General features: G+C 38.2%; 1 protein-coding gene and 1 pseudogene across 1 annotated transcript; both read right to left on the reverse strand.

Annotated features, from left to right (window-relative positions):
• Nucleotides 1-1,835: 1,835 nt before the first annotated feature.
• Nucleotides 1,836-8,126, reverse strand: LOC109174430 (annotated as a pseudogene).
• Nucleotides 8,127-9,071, reverse strand: LOC109174431. The gene has a single exon (XM_019323667.1). The coding sequence runs from the start codon at nucleotides 9,069-9,071 to the stop codon at nucleotides 8,127-8,129; it is 945 nt and encodes a 314-aa protein (XP_019179212.1).
• Between the last annotated feature and the right edge of the window lie 9,884 nt (nucleotides 9,072-18,955).

Consider the following 18,955-nt stretch of genomic DNA (forward strand, 5'->3'; position numbering starts at 1 on the left):
GTTGTGTGGTCTGTATGATGTGATTTGTTGGGGCTCTATATTATAAATAGTCCTTCCAGTTGAACAGAGAAAGGGGACAGAGAACACCTTCTTGCACTTTCTTCTACTTCATTTCTCATGCTTTTTTCAGTCTGAGCATTACTATAAATCTGTGTTGCCTGTCGAAAGCTTGCCGGCCCGTCACTGGAAATATTAAGCTTTTAAGGTAGTGTTTATAGACACGCCACAGATCATTGTTCCCTCATCTTGTCCAAATTTTACTTGTACAAATCACTTGCAGATCCACTTGTGTTCTTCATCTTCGTATTATTACGCAAAGTGTTGTTACATTAGTTGTGGAGCAGCAACAAAATATCCAACACTATATTCTGGCATATTCTTCTACAATATGTATTAGCATAATTAATTATTCCATAAACTAAATATTTTTAAACCATTTGACTCATTAAGAATTATCCAGTATTACATACTTATAATTAGAATATTCATTACCATATTTTAAATATTTTTTATTCCATTGACTCATTAATGAATTGGTTCAAAAAATTCCATTTAATATTACCATAATAATATGTTCATAATTAAATAGTATATATTGTGCATTATTCTTCTCCATTTTGTATTACCATAATTAATTATTTCAGAGTGTAATTATTTTTATACTAACGGAAATTTAGGGTTATTTAAGGGAAGAAAATAATATAATATAGGGTAAATAAGGAAAATCATTAAAAAAAATACTAAAATCAAAATAATATGAACCATTCATTTTAAAAAATAATTATACCGACATTTTGTTATTCTAGTTAAGGGCCTAACATTATTGGCTCTTATTAGATTTATATATATATATATATATATATATATATATATATATATATATATATATATATATATATATATATATATATATATATGGATGATATTATCGAAATGTCTCTAAGCTTTGGAGGGTGGAGGGGGGAGGGGCGGGGGGGGGGGGGGGATTTGGCTAGGAGGATTTACTTTTAACTATATATAGATATAGATTTTTATTGCCTAATAGAATTTGTCAATTATTAAAGATTGTTTATGGTAATTATTGTATGACATTTAATACTAAAATTATTAGGTAAAATTTTTATAATTATAGTATAATATTATTAAATCAAAATTATTAAAAATAATGTATCCACAATATAAAATAAAGTATATTTGTCTTAATAATTTTTTTTTAATGCTACTGACATTATTACATTGTATTAATATAAATTTACAATAATAAATTATTAATATAAATTTACAATTATAAATTTGTATAAGAAAAACATATAAACTTCTGGTAAAAAAATAATAAAAATCTCTCCATTACCTAAATTAAAATATTTTTTTATTCAATTCCTAGTACGTACTTCAATCTCAATATCTCATTGCCTAAATCTTTATTTGTAAATTGATAAAATTACAAAAGTACTAGTACGTACTTCTTCCTCTATATATATATATATATATATATATATATATATATATATATATATATATATATATATATATATATATATATATATATATATATATATATATATATATCGAGTTGAGATTTTATATTATTACATCATGACACGATAAGGTAACATATTTGTAATGTTTCTTAATTTTTGAGTTAATATCATGTAAGGTCTTTCGAGTACGAGTAAATACTTAAAATGGTCCATCGATTATAGTTAAATTCACAAATTGATCCTCGACTTTCAATTTCAACCAATTAAGTTCTTAACTTTGTAATTTTAACACAATTTGATCCTCTCTCTATTTGGCCGTTTGTTGACTGTGATTTTTGAGGATATATATGTAATTTCATGGTCAATCGTCAGTTTCTTAAGGTTTCGGTTGCATTTCCAGACCGCACTGTTACATTTGAATCCACTACCGAAAGCAATCTACCAAATCCGGTTGCCTTTCTTCATCCTTCCTTTGGATTCAATGTAGTTGAGTTCGTACCAGAGCGAAGAAGACGACGTGTTTCCTAACCGGTGCAACGTCATCTTGGAGGTCTCCACGTGCTCCGACGAGAGCTGAAGGTTCTTCTGGAGATCGTCGATGACGGCGCGGTCGCCAGCGTTGATGCATAAGTGTTCGAAGGCTTGTTTGAAGTCGGGAATGTAGGGCTTCCATATGGGGTTGAAGATTTTCCAGCCGATTAGGGTGAAGAGGAAGAGGAGCTGCTCCAACACCGGGAGAACGAGCGGGGCGATTGTGGTTTTGTTGGATTTGAGGGCTTCGCTGGCGGTCTTTTGAGAGGTTGATTCCGACTTTCCCTTTCGAATCTTCCTGCTCTTAAACGCAACGGTAGGCTTTGTCGTCGGCGCCCTTGTGCGTGCGGACCACGTGTATGAGCCGGTACTTGGCCCGACCCGAATCGCGCTTCTTGTTGGACACGAGAATCTCGGCGTCGCCCATTCTGAAGTGGCAATTAGGGAGGAGCATAGCTCTCTCCGATCCTTTGTAATAGTTGCGCGTAATAATCTCTGTGCTAACCACCATGGCGTTAGAGTTGGGGTGCATGTACTAGAGGTCACGTGCGAGATCAATCGAGATCAGGCCGGCGCTGCACCCCATGCCGGAGAGATTATAGCTTTTGATAGATAGATCGCCGAAGTCCCTGGAGCGACTCTTCGAGAAAGCCGTGACTCCAAGAGATGTAGGCAAGCTGGACCGGCTTGTGATCCCCAAGAAGCAAGCGGAGAAGCACTTCCCCCCTCCGAAACGGCGATGTCACCTCCAAGAGCGTTCTCTAAGCTGAATCGGCTCGTGATCCCCAAGCAGCAAGCGGAGAAGCACTTCTCCCTCTGAAACAACGCTATCACCTCCAAGAGCGTTCTCTTGAACTTTGCACGTGAAATTACATATATATCCTCAAAGATCACGGTCAACAAATGGTCAAATAGATGGAGGATCAAATCGTGTCAAAATTGCAAAGTTAAGGACTTAATTGGTTGAAATTGAAAGTCGAGGACCAATTTTTGAATTTAGCTATAGTCGAGGGACCATTTTGGGTATTTACTCTTCGAGTATAGTAGTTTTATCACGTTTAGTCTTAAATTTTTAAATTGATCACCTATGGTCTTTTGACTTTCAAATTGTTACCATCTGTAGTTAAAGTTAACTACTCATGTCTTTAACTTTCAAACTTATGGACATTTTAGTAAGAGTTAATTTCATCATATGTGCATTGTCTTTTGTGGTAATTCTAAATTTAGTCCCAAATTATCGTTTTTGCCATTTAATATTACAGACTATTTTTTTGTACACTTTTAGTTCTTTTCATTACTTTTCCTATTTTTAGTAAGGTCATTTTTGTCTCTTCATATTTTTCTTTTATGGTTACTAAAAATCAGAGGCTACCTAAAGTCCTAAATCAATTAAACCGGTTGAAATCGGAAAACTAACAAAAGAAAAATATGAAAAGACAAAAATGCTCTTACTAAAAATAGGAAAAACCATGAAAAGGACTAAAAATGTCCAAAAAATAGTTTAGGATGTTAAATGTAAAAAATGATGGTCTGAGACTAAATTTGAAATTGCCACCAAAGGTAAAGGATCGCTAGTAGAATTAACTCTTTTAGTAAAATCAAACATTTGAACAAAAATGTCATTTAGAATTATAAACATACTAGTTCTTTTACGCGCTTTGCACAAATGAAATAATGCCCAATGAATATTTTTAAATAAGTATTTCAAAGTATATCAATGCAATATTATATCGGAGATGTCCATGCATAGGTAAATAAATATTGAATTTGTTTATTTAAATCGGTAATTTAAAGTATATATAAATGCAAGATAATATATGAGAGATTGATTTTATTGTTACTAAAATAAATGTTTGTAACTTTGTAATAACGCTAGTCTAAATACTTAGTCTAAAAATGATAATCTAAATAAATACTACTTTTGATTTAAATTTCTCTAATTCTAGATTACTTTCTTTCTTCTTCCTCTATTGCTTACGATGTCAACACAGTGGAGGCAAAGTACAAAGTTTTCTTGTTCATCGCCATCATCTTCGCTAAGACAGAGGTACCACTACGGAGATGCAATCCCTATGCGCATATGCAATTTTGGTAGCGAATAGAGCATCCAAACCTCTTGGAGTAGCGAAAATCCCGAGCGGAGGTTTTGGGTTTGTGTAAGGAGCATTTCAGGTTGATTTTTTTGTTACATATTTGTCAATTATTACTTGTTGTGAGAATTTTTGAATTTGTTGATAGGATGGCGTCGGATGTGGATTCAAAGAATGGTTCGATCCTCCCATGTGTCCACGTGCGAAGAAGATTATTCCCGGCTTATTAAGAAGCATGAATAGAAAAGATGAGGAGATTGGGAGGTTGAAAGCAATGGCAGTGTCCTCTGTTGGTGGTGGAAGGAATTGTAATTGTGGAAAAAAAAAAAAGGAGGCTTTAGGCTTAGGATTAAATGGTTTGTGGTAATTGTTGTAGCATTTAGTATGTTTTACTTGTATTACAAATCTGTTGAAATTGGGAGTAATAGTTGTAGACTCCCTTTAGCATGATGTACTTTGCTAGTTTTGGCACTTATTTATGAATGGAAGTTTATGAAGGTATGTATAGGAAAATGCAATCTGGAATGGTATGAAACTTAGCAAACTGCATTTAGACCAAAATGAAACTGCAACTGGAATGGTATTTGGTAGGTTATTTATGAATGCAAATTAGCAAGCTGGAATTGTATTTAGTAGGTTATTTAAAAATGCAAATTAGCAAACTGGAATGGTATGTATAGCAAAATGCAAACTAGAATGGTATGAAACTGCAACTTAGCAAAATGATAAACTGCATTGATGTTGGAGTATTCAAAACACAAAAGTTTTACCATGCTAAAGGGAGTATTACCCACAATCAGTTTGCATTTTCCAAAACAACTACAACCAAAATATGCAGCTAAAATAATCTACCACCAAAATACATTTAACACCAAAACAATTACAACCAATTTTGCACAGAATCTGAAGGCCGTAGTCAAGCTTAATTGGTTTGGAGGCTGTGTTCTTGAATTTCATAGTAAAAGAAGACCTTGTCATATACCTCCTCCTTGGAGGCTGAGCAACAGTTTTATTTTTCTTTGTTAGACCAAGTGTCTTTTGCTTCTGAGAGGGGAAGATGGAGGTGCAGTAGCTTGCTCTTGAAAACCATGACCTTGCTCAGAACTGTTAAGGCCTTCACCATCTTCCTATGTAGGTAATGACATCTCTTCATTTGCCTCAACCTCAACTTCTACATGGTAATCATGTTGAACTACTTCTGAGCTTGTGTAACACCCTGAAATTTTAAAACTTTCGAAACTTATATAATGAAAGTAGATTCTCATTAAAACCCAAAACATAATATAATAAAGTACGGGGTGCTATGCCACACTTGGGCTGGAGAACCCAGGTGCACAGGCTAACTAACTAATTTCATCAATATTGTAAATACATAAGCATGTCACGCAGGCCGAAAGGGAAAACTATCTACTCTACACTCCAAATCTCTAGCGCGCTCCAGTGTCTACTTCTCTGTGCCTGAAAGCCAAATATATCTATTCAGCGAGAGATGCTGGTAACCCACTCCAACGCATTGAAATACATTATAGATAGATATATATAGATATACGAAAACCATTTTGAAGCAGGAAGATATATACTTAGGAGACACTAGTTTTAAAACCAAGAATAGACACGACAGATAGGGATAAGCACATTCAACAGTTATAATCAAGCTTATAGAGATACTAGCATATATCCTATGGGATAGGCACATTCAGCAATTGTAACCAAACATGTAGAGATACTAGCATATATCCTATGGTCACGGATTCACTTCATCTCATGTATATCATCCTTCAACTCATCACACAAGCACACTTTGTTGGCGCCACAGGACCAATCGCATGCCCATACATGAGGGTCAGCGCATATAGCTCTGGCACGGCCCCGCAGCACCCTGCCTCGTATCGCAACACGAAGGGGTCGATCGCAACCGACCGATGAACCGCAGCTCATCATAATGTTTGATCGCAACCAAACAATGGACCGCAACCCAAGAGTGATCATCTGACCGCAGCCAGGAATGTGAACCGCAGCTCATGTAAAACATTTGATCGCAACCAAACGGTGGATCGCAGCCCGAGAGTGTAATTCTGACCGCAGCCAGCTTCTGAACCGCAGCTCAGGAATAACCAATTTGATCGCAACCAAATTGGGGTATCATGCACACATAACACATAGCAAGCACATGCAACCCACATTAACACATTGGGAAGGGGGAGAAATCGTATAACGAAACCTATGCGTGGCCATCCACATACTAGGAATAACCCTAAGGGGTTCATGCTTCTTTCACCTAGGCCAACGGGATACCAATTCCACTAGCATGCAACATATATATATATATATATATATATATATATATATATATATATATATATATATATATATATATGACTCGTTTGTCCTACGAATGGTACCCGAAACATCAAAATAGACTTTAGACACGATAGACGGACTCCGTTGGGACGCCACGGGGGTCGGGGGAACATCAAACGGGGAAGCCGGGATCCCGAGGTGGGATAATTTCCAGCGGGTAGCCGGTGGGTGAAGGGTCACCCGCCGGCTGCCCGCTGCCGGCGGCGTTATTTCCGGCCGCGGGTAGGTGGCGGGTCCCCTACTCCCCACTGACTCTTTTTCACAATACGCGCCCCGGGATCCTTTGTGGAACCCGAAACCATGCTTAGACACCTTTAAACGAAATTGATGACAACACGTAGACAATTAACGGATCAAAAGCAAGAATCATACGGCACGTATCCTATCATAATTTCTAAACCAAAACAACATTCGAGCATGCGAATTCCCACCCAATACAACAAGAATAACACCATACAAATTTCGCGATACATCCTAGGGCTCTAATCATTTTTAAATTAACAAGAACATAACTCATATTCTAATATCAAGAAACATCAAGATTCATCAAGAATATCACACAATCATCAAGAATCCCTCATCATCATAAAGATTATCAAGATCACACATAAAATCATAACACCAATTATCAAGATCACATCATCAATATCATAAACGATTCATCAAGACACAAGAATATAGAGGGAGGCCTAAGAGGGAGATCATAGCTAAGAAAATAGGTTTTGTTGAGACATGGGTTACCTCTTAGCCTTAATTAATTTCCTTGGCTATGAAGGGTCTTTCTTTAAGATTCCTTCTTTCTTGATTTCTCCTAGGGGGATTCTTGGAACTTCTTGTGTGGTGAGGGATTATTGTGGTGTGGGTTCTAGGTGCCTCCTATGCCCCCTATTTATATACCTAAGAGTCCCTAATTAGGGTTAGTTCTATTCCTTCTAGAACTAGGGGATTGGGTTTAGGGATAAGGGCCCATGGACTATGGTGGGCCTTTTAATAATTAATTATTGAATTTTAGTCATTTCTTTTGGGTAATTGATTAAATGATTAATTGGTTTTAGGGGCCGTAACACGGGGTGTTACAGCTTGCATCTTGAATAGGAATCTGTATGAAAGGTATGTTAGTTACACAGTCAATGCAATATGTATGAAAGGTATGTTACTAAGTTAAAACTTACATCAATCATGTGATCTACTGGTGTTCCCATTTGCTCTAAACCCCCTAGATTTGTTCTGCTGCTTTGTGGTTGTGTTCTTTGTGGCTGAGGGTTTCTCTACAAACATAAAACAGAAGGTGCAATGTAATACATGGAAAACAGTATAAGTAAAACAAGAATGTAATGTAATACTTACAGGTTACAGTGGGCATCTCCTACTATTATGGCCTTTGTTTACAAAATGTGCAATGTAATACCACATGGGTTCTAGACATATAGACCCCATCCTTTGTGATTTTATTTTTTTCCTTGGCTTCATCAGCTCCTCTCAACCTCAGTTTCCTTGGCCTCCCAGGTTTTGCTTTGTATTCAGGTGGCAAGGGTGCTTCTCTATGAGTATGGGGCCACTCATTTGGTCCAGCCATTGGATTAATGCCACATCCATAAACCTTCAAGTATGTTTCAACAGTGTAGCAGTTATCTACATAGTCCAGCACATTGTGTCTCTTCATCTAGATTGCACAAATGCCATGTCTGCAAGGGAGTCCAGTCAAATCCCATTTTCTGCACGAACATGTTCTTCTGGCCAAATCTACAGTGTGTTGCTCCCCTGTATACATTCTTTTCACTTCAAACAGATTCAAGTCACATTGTAAGGGTATATACCCTCCTGCAAATTTCTCTTCTGCTGCAATATTTTTAACAATGTTAGGACAAATCACTGAAGTCCATCCAGATGCCTCTTCTTTATTTTTAAACAGTCTTGTCATCAGTATAGTCCTAAGCATCTCAAGGCAACTTATCAATGGCATTTCCCTAGCCTTAACTATCATTGCATTGAAACACTCACTTACATTGTTTACTATGATATCACAGAGGGCAAAACTACTAAAGTGTGACCTGGACCATTCAGATGGATGTTTGTCTCCCAACCAATCAAAAGCATCACTGTCAAGGTCTTTGATCTTCCTCATTGAGTCCTTAAAAGAGTTTACTGTGGTGGCTCTTGCTGCTGACCATAGTGTATCCTTAAGTGCATTACCATGAAAACCAGCAACCTTCATGTTAGCATATAAATGCCTTACACAGAACCTATGCACCACATTTGGTATTACTTTACTAAAAGTAGGCAGCAAACCCTTCTGCTTATCTGAAATGAAGGTGTATTTATTTTCAGATGCCTCATCAATACCCAAATCATGCTTAAGTAGTGCTAAGATCCAAGACCATGATTCCTTGTTTTCACCCTCAACTATTGCATAAGCAATTGGGAAGATCCTATCATTAGGATCCATGGCAGTTGCAGTCAACAAATATCCACCATACTTTGATCTCAAATGGCAACCATCAACCCATATAAGCTTTCTACAATGTAGGAAAGCATTCCTACAAGCCTCCGAACATATATACCATCTTAGAAATCTTGTTTTTCCCCCTTCTTCTACAGTTTCACTCATCTTCACAATAGAACGAGTTTTTGGATTTTATCTTTGAATCTCCAAGTAGTTACTCCAAAACTTTTTGAAATAGTCTTCTAGATCACCATTAATAGCAGCTCTAGCCATTATCATTGCCTTATAAGCAACCTTAGAGGTGATATGGAAGTGGTCATCAGTAGCCACTCTCTCCCTGAACTCACTGACTCTCCAGGTTGAATTACTACCTATGTCTTTTTTCCACCTCTTAGCTAGTCTACTAGACCTTACAGATGAATTCTCCCACACCCAAGAGTAGCCATCATGAGTGTCATTGAATGAAGTAACCCTCCAGCAGTTCACCTCCTTAATCCATCTTAGGGTTATTGACCATGGACAACCAATTTTCTTGCACTTCACAATACATCTTACCTTGTCATTATTTTCAAACTTTATATCTTTCCCTTCTTTGAATGTATAACTCACTACGGCATCCTTAAAATCTTTTTTTTTTTTTTCTGAAAATGTCATTCTAACACTGAAAATAGGGTTGTCCATGTCACAACTCCTAAACTTTGGCCAAATGTCACCCTCTACTTCCTCATCACTTCCATGAGGTGTCTCATCATCAGAATAGTTCACTTGGACATTCATTTTATCATTTTCAGATTTCCCATCCTGCACAGTAGTGGTTGATCCTATCCCATAGTATTCTACATTGGGATCTACTGCTTTTTCAAAATAAATATCATCATCCTCACCTGGACTATGCAATTCTTCTTCACCTCCATCTTCATAATCAGAATCTTCTTCCACTTCAACCTCAGCCTGAGCTTCATAATCACAATCTTGTTCCACTTCAACCTCAGTCTGAGCTTCATAATTAGAATCTTCTTCCACTTCAACCTCAGCCTCAGCTTCAAAATTTAACCCTCCAATGTTGATCCACACTTCTACTTCCCTTTCCTTATCACTAAAATCAATTAAATCCCATGTTTTACTATCTGAAATGACCTCAATTAAACATTCACCCACAATAGTATATAACTTACATTCACTCATAGTGTAGCCTAACTCTATGACTTTGTCTTGTAAAGTCATAAACCCCCATTCATCAACATCCATGTAGTCAAAATAATCCACATGACCTCCAACATATGTTGCTGGCTCACTCATTAATATTTTACCACCATGCCTGAGCTTAAGTGTAAATCTATTTTCATCAATGTCATCTGAATGATTAAAAAAAACACACTATATTTTACAAACAGAAACTATAAACATGGATTATAAAACACAAATACAATAGATCAAACTTGCAGTTCAATAAATAACAACAACAACAACAACAAAAAACACAATGGTCCCCACACACTATATTTTACAAACAGAGAGCAAGTAATGCTCTCCAGTGGTAGAGCTGTCGAAACGGGCCGGCGGGGCGGGACCTGCCATATGGCGGGGGCGGGCTAAAAAGCCCGCCAAAATACGGGCCTAAAAGAGGCCGCCCCGCCTTAAGCCCGCGAGCCTTGGCGGGGCCCGCCAAATTTTAAATTTAAATAAAAATTAAAATAAAAAAGTGATAAGTGTATACTAAAATAATACTAATACACTAATTATATATATACTAATACACTAATTACAGTTAACTAATTTATATATATGAACTGTAATTGTAAACTAAAACTAAATACTAACATAATACTAATACACTAATTATATATACTAATTCACTAATTACAGTTAACTAATACTAATTTATATATGTAAACTGTAATTGTAAACTAAAACTAAATACTAACATAATACTAATACACTAATTATATATACTAATTCACTAATTACACTTAACTAATATGTAAACTGTAAACCAAAGCTAAATACTAAAATAATATATACTAATACACTAATTATATATACTAATAATGTGCAGATTACAGTTAAACTATATACACTAATTTATATATGTAAAATTGTAAACTGTAAGTATATACTAATAATTATATATACTAATAAACAAATTACAGTTAACTATACACTATATATATATATATATATATATATATATATATATATATATATATATATATATAACTTGGCGGGCTCCCGCCAAGCCCGCCCCGCCAAAGCCCACGGGTTAGGCGGGGCGGGCTAAAAAGCCCGCCAAAATACGGGCCTAAAATATAACAGCCCGCCTCGCCCTTTACGAGGGGCGGGGCGGGCTTACCCGACAGGCTAAGCCCGTTTTGACGGCTCTATCCAGTGGTCCCCCAGCACCCTATTATGCAAACATTTATACAGTTACCAAAAAAAATAAAAGACAAACACACATTTATATATATTCTGTTTATTGGTCCCTTCCACACCCATCGTTAATTAACCCTATATAAACCTCACATTCAGACTCAGACAATGTAACCACACATACACAAAGTAAGAAAGTGATTCCACTACTGGAAGTACAAAGTAAAGGTGGAATATTATTGTAAACTTTACAAAACACATGGAATAATTCAAAAAGAAACACTGCATCCATAAATAAAAGTTTGCGTACCATATATTGGCAAGGTAGCACTCCCAGACCTCTTACGCCCCATCCAGTAGTTGATTATACGTAGTCTCCTCCAGTCGTCGATTATACGTACTCTCCTTCGTCAATTTTGTGAATTTAAGATTCTAGGGTTTTTTATTTCTAATTTGGGGCTTTTCTCTAATACTCAAGGCATTGAAATACATTAAACGGAGGGAAAAAGGCAGTTGGTCAAGGCGCACAGGTAATGAAAGGACCAAAATACCCCCCAACTTAACGCCTAATTGATGGAACATGTAACGGATGACCAAATTGGGGTAATTTTTAAAAGTCAAGGGACCACATTGGGTGCAATTAAAAGTCGGAATGCAAAATTGAGAATGAGCCATAGTCAAGGGACGAAAATGGGTAAAAACTCTTAGAAAATGGTCCTACCGTTTTAGAGTCCAGGTGTAATTGTATTTATGATCAACAACTTTGTAGTTAGGTCGCGCAGGCCTGACAATGATGTAAGAACAATTTTGTCTAAAAAAAATAATATTATAATATTTGTAAAGTAATGTACAATTGTACCATTATAAAAATACATACAAAAAATATTAATACCTTAACGACCTAAATCATACCAATAATGGAAAAGTATATTGAATACGGATCAAATGCGGATGTTGTGCTCAGGTGCGAACATGGGTAAGATGAGAGTCATTGATCTTTTCAAGATCAACGTCCAAGATTAACAAGGATTAAAAAAATGCAGTGACAATTTGGTCTTTTTGCGTTTAGGTCAAACTTAAGGTGCATGATTTTTGTGTTTAAGGTGCGTGGTTTCTATGTTATGTGCTTAAGATGCGTCAGTTGTTGAAACTTAAGGTGAGTTGGTCTAAAGCTATAGGTGCGTGGTTTCCTTTCTTAAGGTACGTGATTTTCCTTCTATGTGCTTAAGGTGCGTCAATTGTTGAAACTTACGGTGCGTCGGCCTAAAGCTTTAGGTGCGCTGTTTTCCTTTTTAAGGTGCGTCGGTCTAAAGCTTTAGGTGCATGGTTTTCCTTCTTAAAATGCGTTGTTTTCCTTCTTAAGATGTGTTGTTTTCCTTCTTAAGGTGCGCCATTTGTTTTTACAGTTCATTTCTTTAATTAAGGACGCGCCTTTAAAAAAAAAAATCATTGATTTGAACCATTGATTTAGATTTAATCATCGGCTTAGATTAAACCGCATGTTCACACCTAAGCAAGTTTCCGTACCAGAACTCATCCCTATATATATTTATATACTTAAGGTATAATTGTATAAATGTATAAATGCATAATATTAGTATAAGAGTTAATTCCAGCAATGGTCCTTCGACTATTGTGATTTTCCAAAATTGGTCATCGTATTTTAATTTGGACGAAATAAACCCTTGACTATCAAATTTGTTCCACCATTAGTCCTTTCGTTAACATGGAGTTTGACAACCGTTAAGTAAAGGAGTATAAGTGTAATTTCCTTAATTATGTCTCAGCTTGAAATTCCTGTTGGCTTCAGTAATTTCTTTAGCCATGTCAGGTGGATTTGGCGAGGAAAGCAAAAGGAATTCCGGCAGAAAGCTATCATTCATGTCTGTTGGTTTGATACAATAATTATATTTCTGGGATTTGTGAGTGACCTGAATACTAATGCTAGTGCGACTACATGGGATGGGATGGGTGTGGCGGCGTCCTTGGCGGCCACCATTGATCTTTCTGGGAGGAGATCTCTTGAGCTTTATCCTCACCGCCTCTTGAGCCTTTCAGGCGTACAATAAGAGTAAAGAAATCTCCTCCAAGAAACTTCCTCTACATCTCCTCCTACTTCAAGATCACGTCCCCCATCACCCTCTCGAAGAACTCCTTCCACTTCCGCTTCTTCCGATGCCGCCGCTGGATATCCTCTCTCCTTAGGGTTTGCCTAGGGTTATACGGTGTTTTTTGATGTTTCTTTCAGGCGAGTTGCTCGGTTCTTTTGTGGAGGACGATATGATAGAGACGGTTTTGGCGGGAGGCTGTAGAGGACTTGGCAGCGGGCTGTGCAGGTCTGGCGTTAGATGATGAGGAGGTTCCGTTTGTTCCGGTAGGTGGAGAGCTGCAGGCAGATCACCCGGATGAACGGGAAACATGGGTGCTTATGGGTCGTTTCCTTACGAAGCGTTTTGTGAAGTTGGAGTTCATGCAGCAGGTGATGACTTCGGTTTGGCAGCCAATGGACGGTGTGCAGATTACGGAGGTACAGCCGGGCTTATTTATGTTTGTGTTTTATCACATTATTGACATGGAACATGTTTTGGATGAGGGTCCTTGGTCCTTTGATAATCATACTCTCGTTTGTAAGCCAGTCATTGATGGGGTTCTGCCGGTGGATGTAGTGCTGGACAGTGTGGGTATGTGGGTTCAGGTTTATGACTTGCCCATGGGGTATACGTCGTCGGCTATTTTGGAACAAATTGGAAACTATCTTGGTAAGTTTGTGAAGGGAGATGAGAGGGTTGATGGCCGGCCGTAGAAGGCTTTTAACCGCATTCGCGTGTCATTATCGGTGGAGAAGCCGCTTCGGCGTCGTATGAAATTTGCCAAGCGCGATGGTTTGTGGTGCTGGGTTAATTTCAGGTATGAGAGGCTACACACGTTCTGCTTCTTTTGCGGGATGTTGGGTCATTCATATAAATTTTGTAAGTAGGCTCATAGCTCTTTGTTACCGGTCGAGCAGTACCCGTATAACGCATGAATGAAGGTTGTGTTGGTCCGGGGGCCTAGGGCGGTGGGGAGTCCGTGGTTGGTTCCGGTGGAGGGGAAGATGGAGGAGGTGGCGGTGATGGGGAGTGAGGTTAAGGGGGTGGTGCCGTCTATTGGTGGGGATGGCGGGGTAATGATGGGGCCAAAGAGTAGAAGGAGGGATGTGGAGGAGGAGGGGAGTGATTCTGGTTGGAGATGGTGACATTGCAATGTACGATGCTTCAAAAAACTTGTAGATTGCGGGTTCTGGTGTCCAGGCTCGCTCTACATTATGAATTCTTTAAGTTAGAACTGTCGTGGCTTGGGTGATCCATGTACAGTTCGGGAGGTGTTGGACCTGGCGTCCAAAATGAAACTCAATTTCATCTTTCTGATGGAAACGAAGGTTGGTAGGTAGCATGCGGAGCGTTTGCGGGTGCGGTTGGGTTTTGATGGCTTATTCTATGTGGATAGGGTGGGATTGAGTGGTGGTCTGGCTCTGTTCTGGAGAACTAATGCTAATGTTAGTCTGCTTAGTTCTTCTAGAAATAATGTGGATGTGGAGGTAAGGTTGGGGGTTTTGCACCTTGGAGGATGATGTGTTTTTATGGTTTCCAGAGCAGAGTAGGTGTAGTGCTTCATGGGATCTGTTGAGAAGCTTGAGACCACGCTCAACGTTATCGTGGGTGGTTTTGGGGGACTTTAACTGTAACACCACGTGTTACGGCCTTCAAACCCGGATTAATTATTGAATTAATCACGTTAACAATAGTTAAAAAGGATTTAACCTGGTTAGGATTCCCTTAATTAATTAATGTGGTCCACAATGGATCGTAGACCCTTGCCTAAACTAGAACTTTAAGTCTGTTAGGAATAAAGAAAGTAGACATTTTACTACTCAGATTCTAATTAGGAATCCTAGACCTATATATCTATTAGGAATAAAGGAAGTGGGTCTGTACTATTCAGATTCTAATTAGGATTCCTAGCTCTATAAATAGGACTCTAGAATGCATTAGAACCCTTCCCACCCATAGTTATATTACACGAAATTATTCCCAAGAGACCAAGCCAAGGGATTCCCCACCACCAAGCCTAGGGAGATCAATCGGAGGGAAATCCTAGAGAAGAACCTTAATAGCCAAGGGAGGATTAGATAAGGCTAAGAGGTAACCCATGTCTTACAAAACCTATTTTCTTTGCTATATCTTGATTATTGGCCCCTTTGATGTGTGATTCTGTGATTGAGTCTTGATAGAGCTTTGCCTAGGGTTTATGTTGTGTTTATTTGATAATCTTGATGATCTTGATGTTGTGATTGATTATATGTGTAGTCTTGTATTTGATTATGTCTAGAGCTTGTCCCTAGGGTTTATATCGTGGATTTCGTGTTATGATATTCTTGGTGTTATTGGGTGGGTTTATGCATGTTCGGGTGTTGAGTCTAGCCTAGGACTTATCTTTAGTGCTTTGCATATAGATTTATTGATGTTCTTGAGGTTTCGGATGCTCCTGAACCGTTATGTGATTGATGTCGAGTCTTGGCATGTTTAGGAATCGTGTTAGAACGTATTTGGAGTGATTCTTGGTTTAATCTTCGTTAATTGAATCCGTGATGTTGTTGTTACGTGTTAGAATGTGTTTGGACATGGTTTTGAGTTCCACGAACGAACTCGAACCGGATTTTCTACCTTAGTACCAGTGGGGGGGTAGGTGGGGGGACGAATCCCCACCACCTACCCGCTGCCCACGCTACCCAGTTCCAGCGGGCAGGCGACTGCCCGTCGGGCACCCGCTGGAACAGTGTCACCGCCGGCGGGTGGTCCACCACCCACCGCCCACCCGCTGGAATGGCGGGGTGTGGTGGGGCTTTTTCCCCGTTTGTTATTTCCCCGTGTCCTGTTGTACCCCGTTTGACGTGTATGAGTCTCATATGATGTTTTGAGTGTCGTTCTAGGAATTTATGTGTAGTGCGTATCGTTGTTATTATGTCTTGATTGTTATTGTTGATTGATTGAATGGTGACGAGTGTTGTGGTCATTGCGCAATGATCAATGTGACTGATGATGATGGGATTGTGATTGGTGGAGATGAATTGTTGGCGAAAAGCACACCGAGTGCTCGGTTATCGTGCTAAAGGCACTAACCACCCCTTAGACTTGCTGGCTAAAGGCTTGGGTCAGGGTATAAGCGCCGCGGTGTCATGTTAGAGCTAAATGCGTTGACCCCTTGGTATTGGTGCTAGAGGCACGGACCATGCGATTGACACTTCGGTGCTGCCATGTTGGTGGTTACGGAGTGGGGCATGTAGTTGCTCCAGAGGAATAAGGGAGGAGGTATAAGGGTGGCCTGGAGGTACAGGTTGGAACTGATATAAGGATGGAGAGGAGTAAAAAGGTTGGAACATGGTATAAGGTTGGAAGATGGATTGCGTGCTTTGATGATTACTTGCTAATTGATCATCTTTGAATCCCATTGTTGTCTCTATTTGTTATTTAGGAGCTTATTTGTCTATTATGTCTTGTATTGTGTTCTTAGGATGCATGCTAGTCTTTATGATGGTTTATAATGTCAAGTCTGTTATCGTGTCATGAGTCTTGATCTTGGTTTTAAAGCTAGAGTTGTTTAGGATTATATATGTATTCCAGTTTCAAAATGGTTTCTTATATCTACCTATGTTGTACTTAACGCGTGTGAGTGGGTTACCAGCATTATTCGCTGACGGTTGTTACACCGTATGTTTTTCAGGTGCTGACTTGTAGCTTCGGAGTGCGTTAGATGGACTCGTGGATTTATTTAGTATTAGTTAGATGGCCTGCGAGCCTTAAATTGTATTGTGGATGTTAATTATAGTTTATGCCATGTTTAGTTAGTCTAGCCTGTGCATCTAGGTTCTCAAACCTAAATGTGGCATAGCACCCCGATACTTATGTTGTTAGTTCCGCTCTGTTTGGATTATTAATGGTAAATTTGCCTTTATTTCATAGGCTTAAAATGTTTTAAAAATTAGGGGTGTTACATTAACGATCTTCTTTTTCAATATGAAAAGAGGGGTCGTGTTCCGCATCCTGAGCAGTTACTATGGGGTTTTGGTGAGGTGTTGGAGGATTGTAATTTGGTGCAGCTTCCCTTGGTAGGCTACCCGTTTACTTGGGAAAGGGGTAAAGGGACTGAGGCCTGGGTGGAGGAGAAGTTGGATAGGGTGGTGGTGTAACACCCAACTTTTCTAAAACTAAATTCCAAAATACTTTAACTTAAAACAAGAGAAAAGAAAATAAGATTAATTAACTTAAATTCAACCAAACCAACAAGTCGAGTGTCACCGCCACAGTCATCACTCATGGTGACTGCACAGGCTACAAAAGGGTAACTACTAGAGTCAAGCTCAACCAAAATAACATCAAAGCTTTGGGAAACAAATCCCGGTGTCCAAGCACCAACAAAAAGATCAGTCTAAAAGTAACTAACATCAGTTTATCAATAGTAGAAACTAATCTAGCCTCTACAACCTCAAACTACGCTTGCAAACAACTCTATATGCTTGCAACCTATTCATCATATAAAACATGTTTTCTCAAGTACTCAACTTAAACACAATTCTCATACTATAAACAGATATCTCTAATCATAGCTCATCATGCAATTCTTATGCTCAAACTGATAGGTTAAGAGATACTTAAACTTCAACAAGCAAACTCATGCTTTCATGCCAACTCATAAGCAACAACAAAGGCAATACTTCTCATCATACTTTATCATGCAAGTCTTGTAACAATAAATATCATGATGCTATATATATATATATATATATATATATATATATATATATATATATATATATATATATATATATATATATATATATATATATATTTAGGTTCTCGTGCGGGTGAGGGCTTCAGGTGCGGTTGTGTGGTTTAATCTGAGCCATTCATCTCGCTTTAATCAACGTCCAAGATTATCAAAGTTTAAAAAAAAATACGGTGGCAATTTTGTAATTTTTGCATCTAGGTCAAAAGTAAGGTGAGCGGATCTGTGATTAATGTGCGTGAGTTTTGTGCTTAATGTGCGTGTGTTTTGTGCTTAATGTGTGTGAGGTTTGTGCTTAATGTGTGTGGGGATGTGCTTAACGTGAATAGTTGTTAAAAACATAAAGTCTGTGAGTGAATACTTAAAGTGCGTGAGTTTTGTGCTTAATGTGCGTGATGTTTGTGCTTAATGTGCATGGGTTTTGTACTTAATGTGCGTGAGTTTTGTACTTAATGTCAGTAGTTGTTGAAACTTAAAGTCTGTGAGTTAATATTTAAAGTGCGTGGGTTTTGTGCTTAATGTGCGTGAGGTTGTGCTTAATGTGTGTTGGTTTTGTACTTAAAGTGCGTGAGTTTGTGATTAAGATCTAACACTTAAGGTGCACCTTAGCTTATACTTCTTTGTTCCAGGCACGCGTTTTTTTTTTTTTTTAATTTTCATTGATTTGAGCCGTTGATCTAAATTTGATCAACTGCTTAGATTTAACCGCACAACCGCACGGGAAGCTATACCCGCACCTGAACTCTTCCCTATATATATATATATATATATATATATATATATATATATATATATATATACACACACACACACACACACACACACACACACACACACACACACACACACACACACACACA

Source organism: Ipomoea nil, unplaced genomic scaffold (genome assembly GCF_001879475.1).
Source record: "Ipomoea nil cultivar Tokyo-kokei standard unplaced genomic scaffold, Asagao_1.1 scaffold0642, whole genome shotgun sequence".
Taxonomy (NCBI): Eukaryota; Viridiplantae; Streptophyta; class Magnoliopsida; order Solanales; family Convolvulaceae; genus Ipomoea; species Ipomoea nil.

Excerpts from the sequence above, each read along its gene's own strand:
- LOC109174431 (XM_019323667.1), bottom strand. The coding sequence starts at position 9,071 with ATGAGTGAAACTGTAGAAGAAGGGGGAAAAACAAGATTTCTAAGATGG.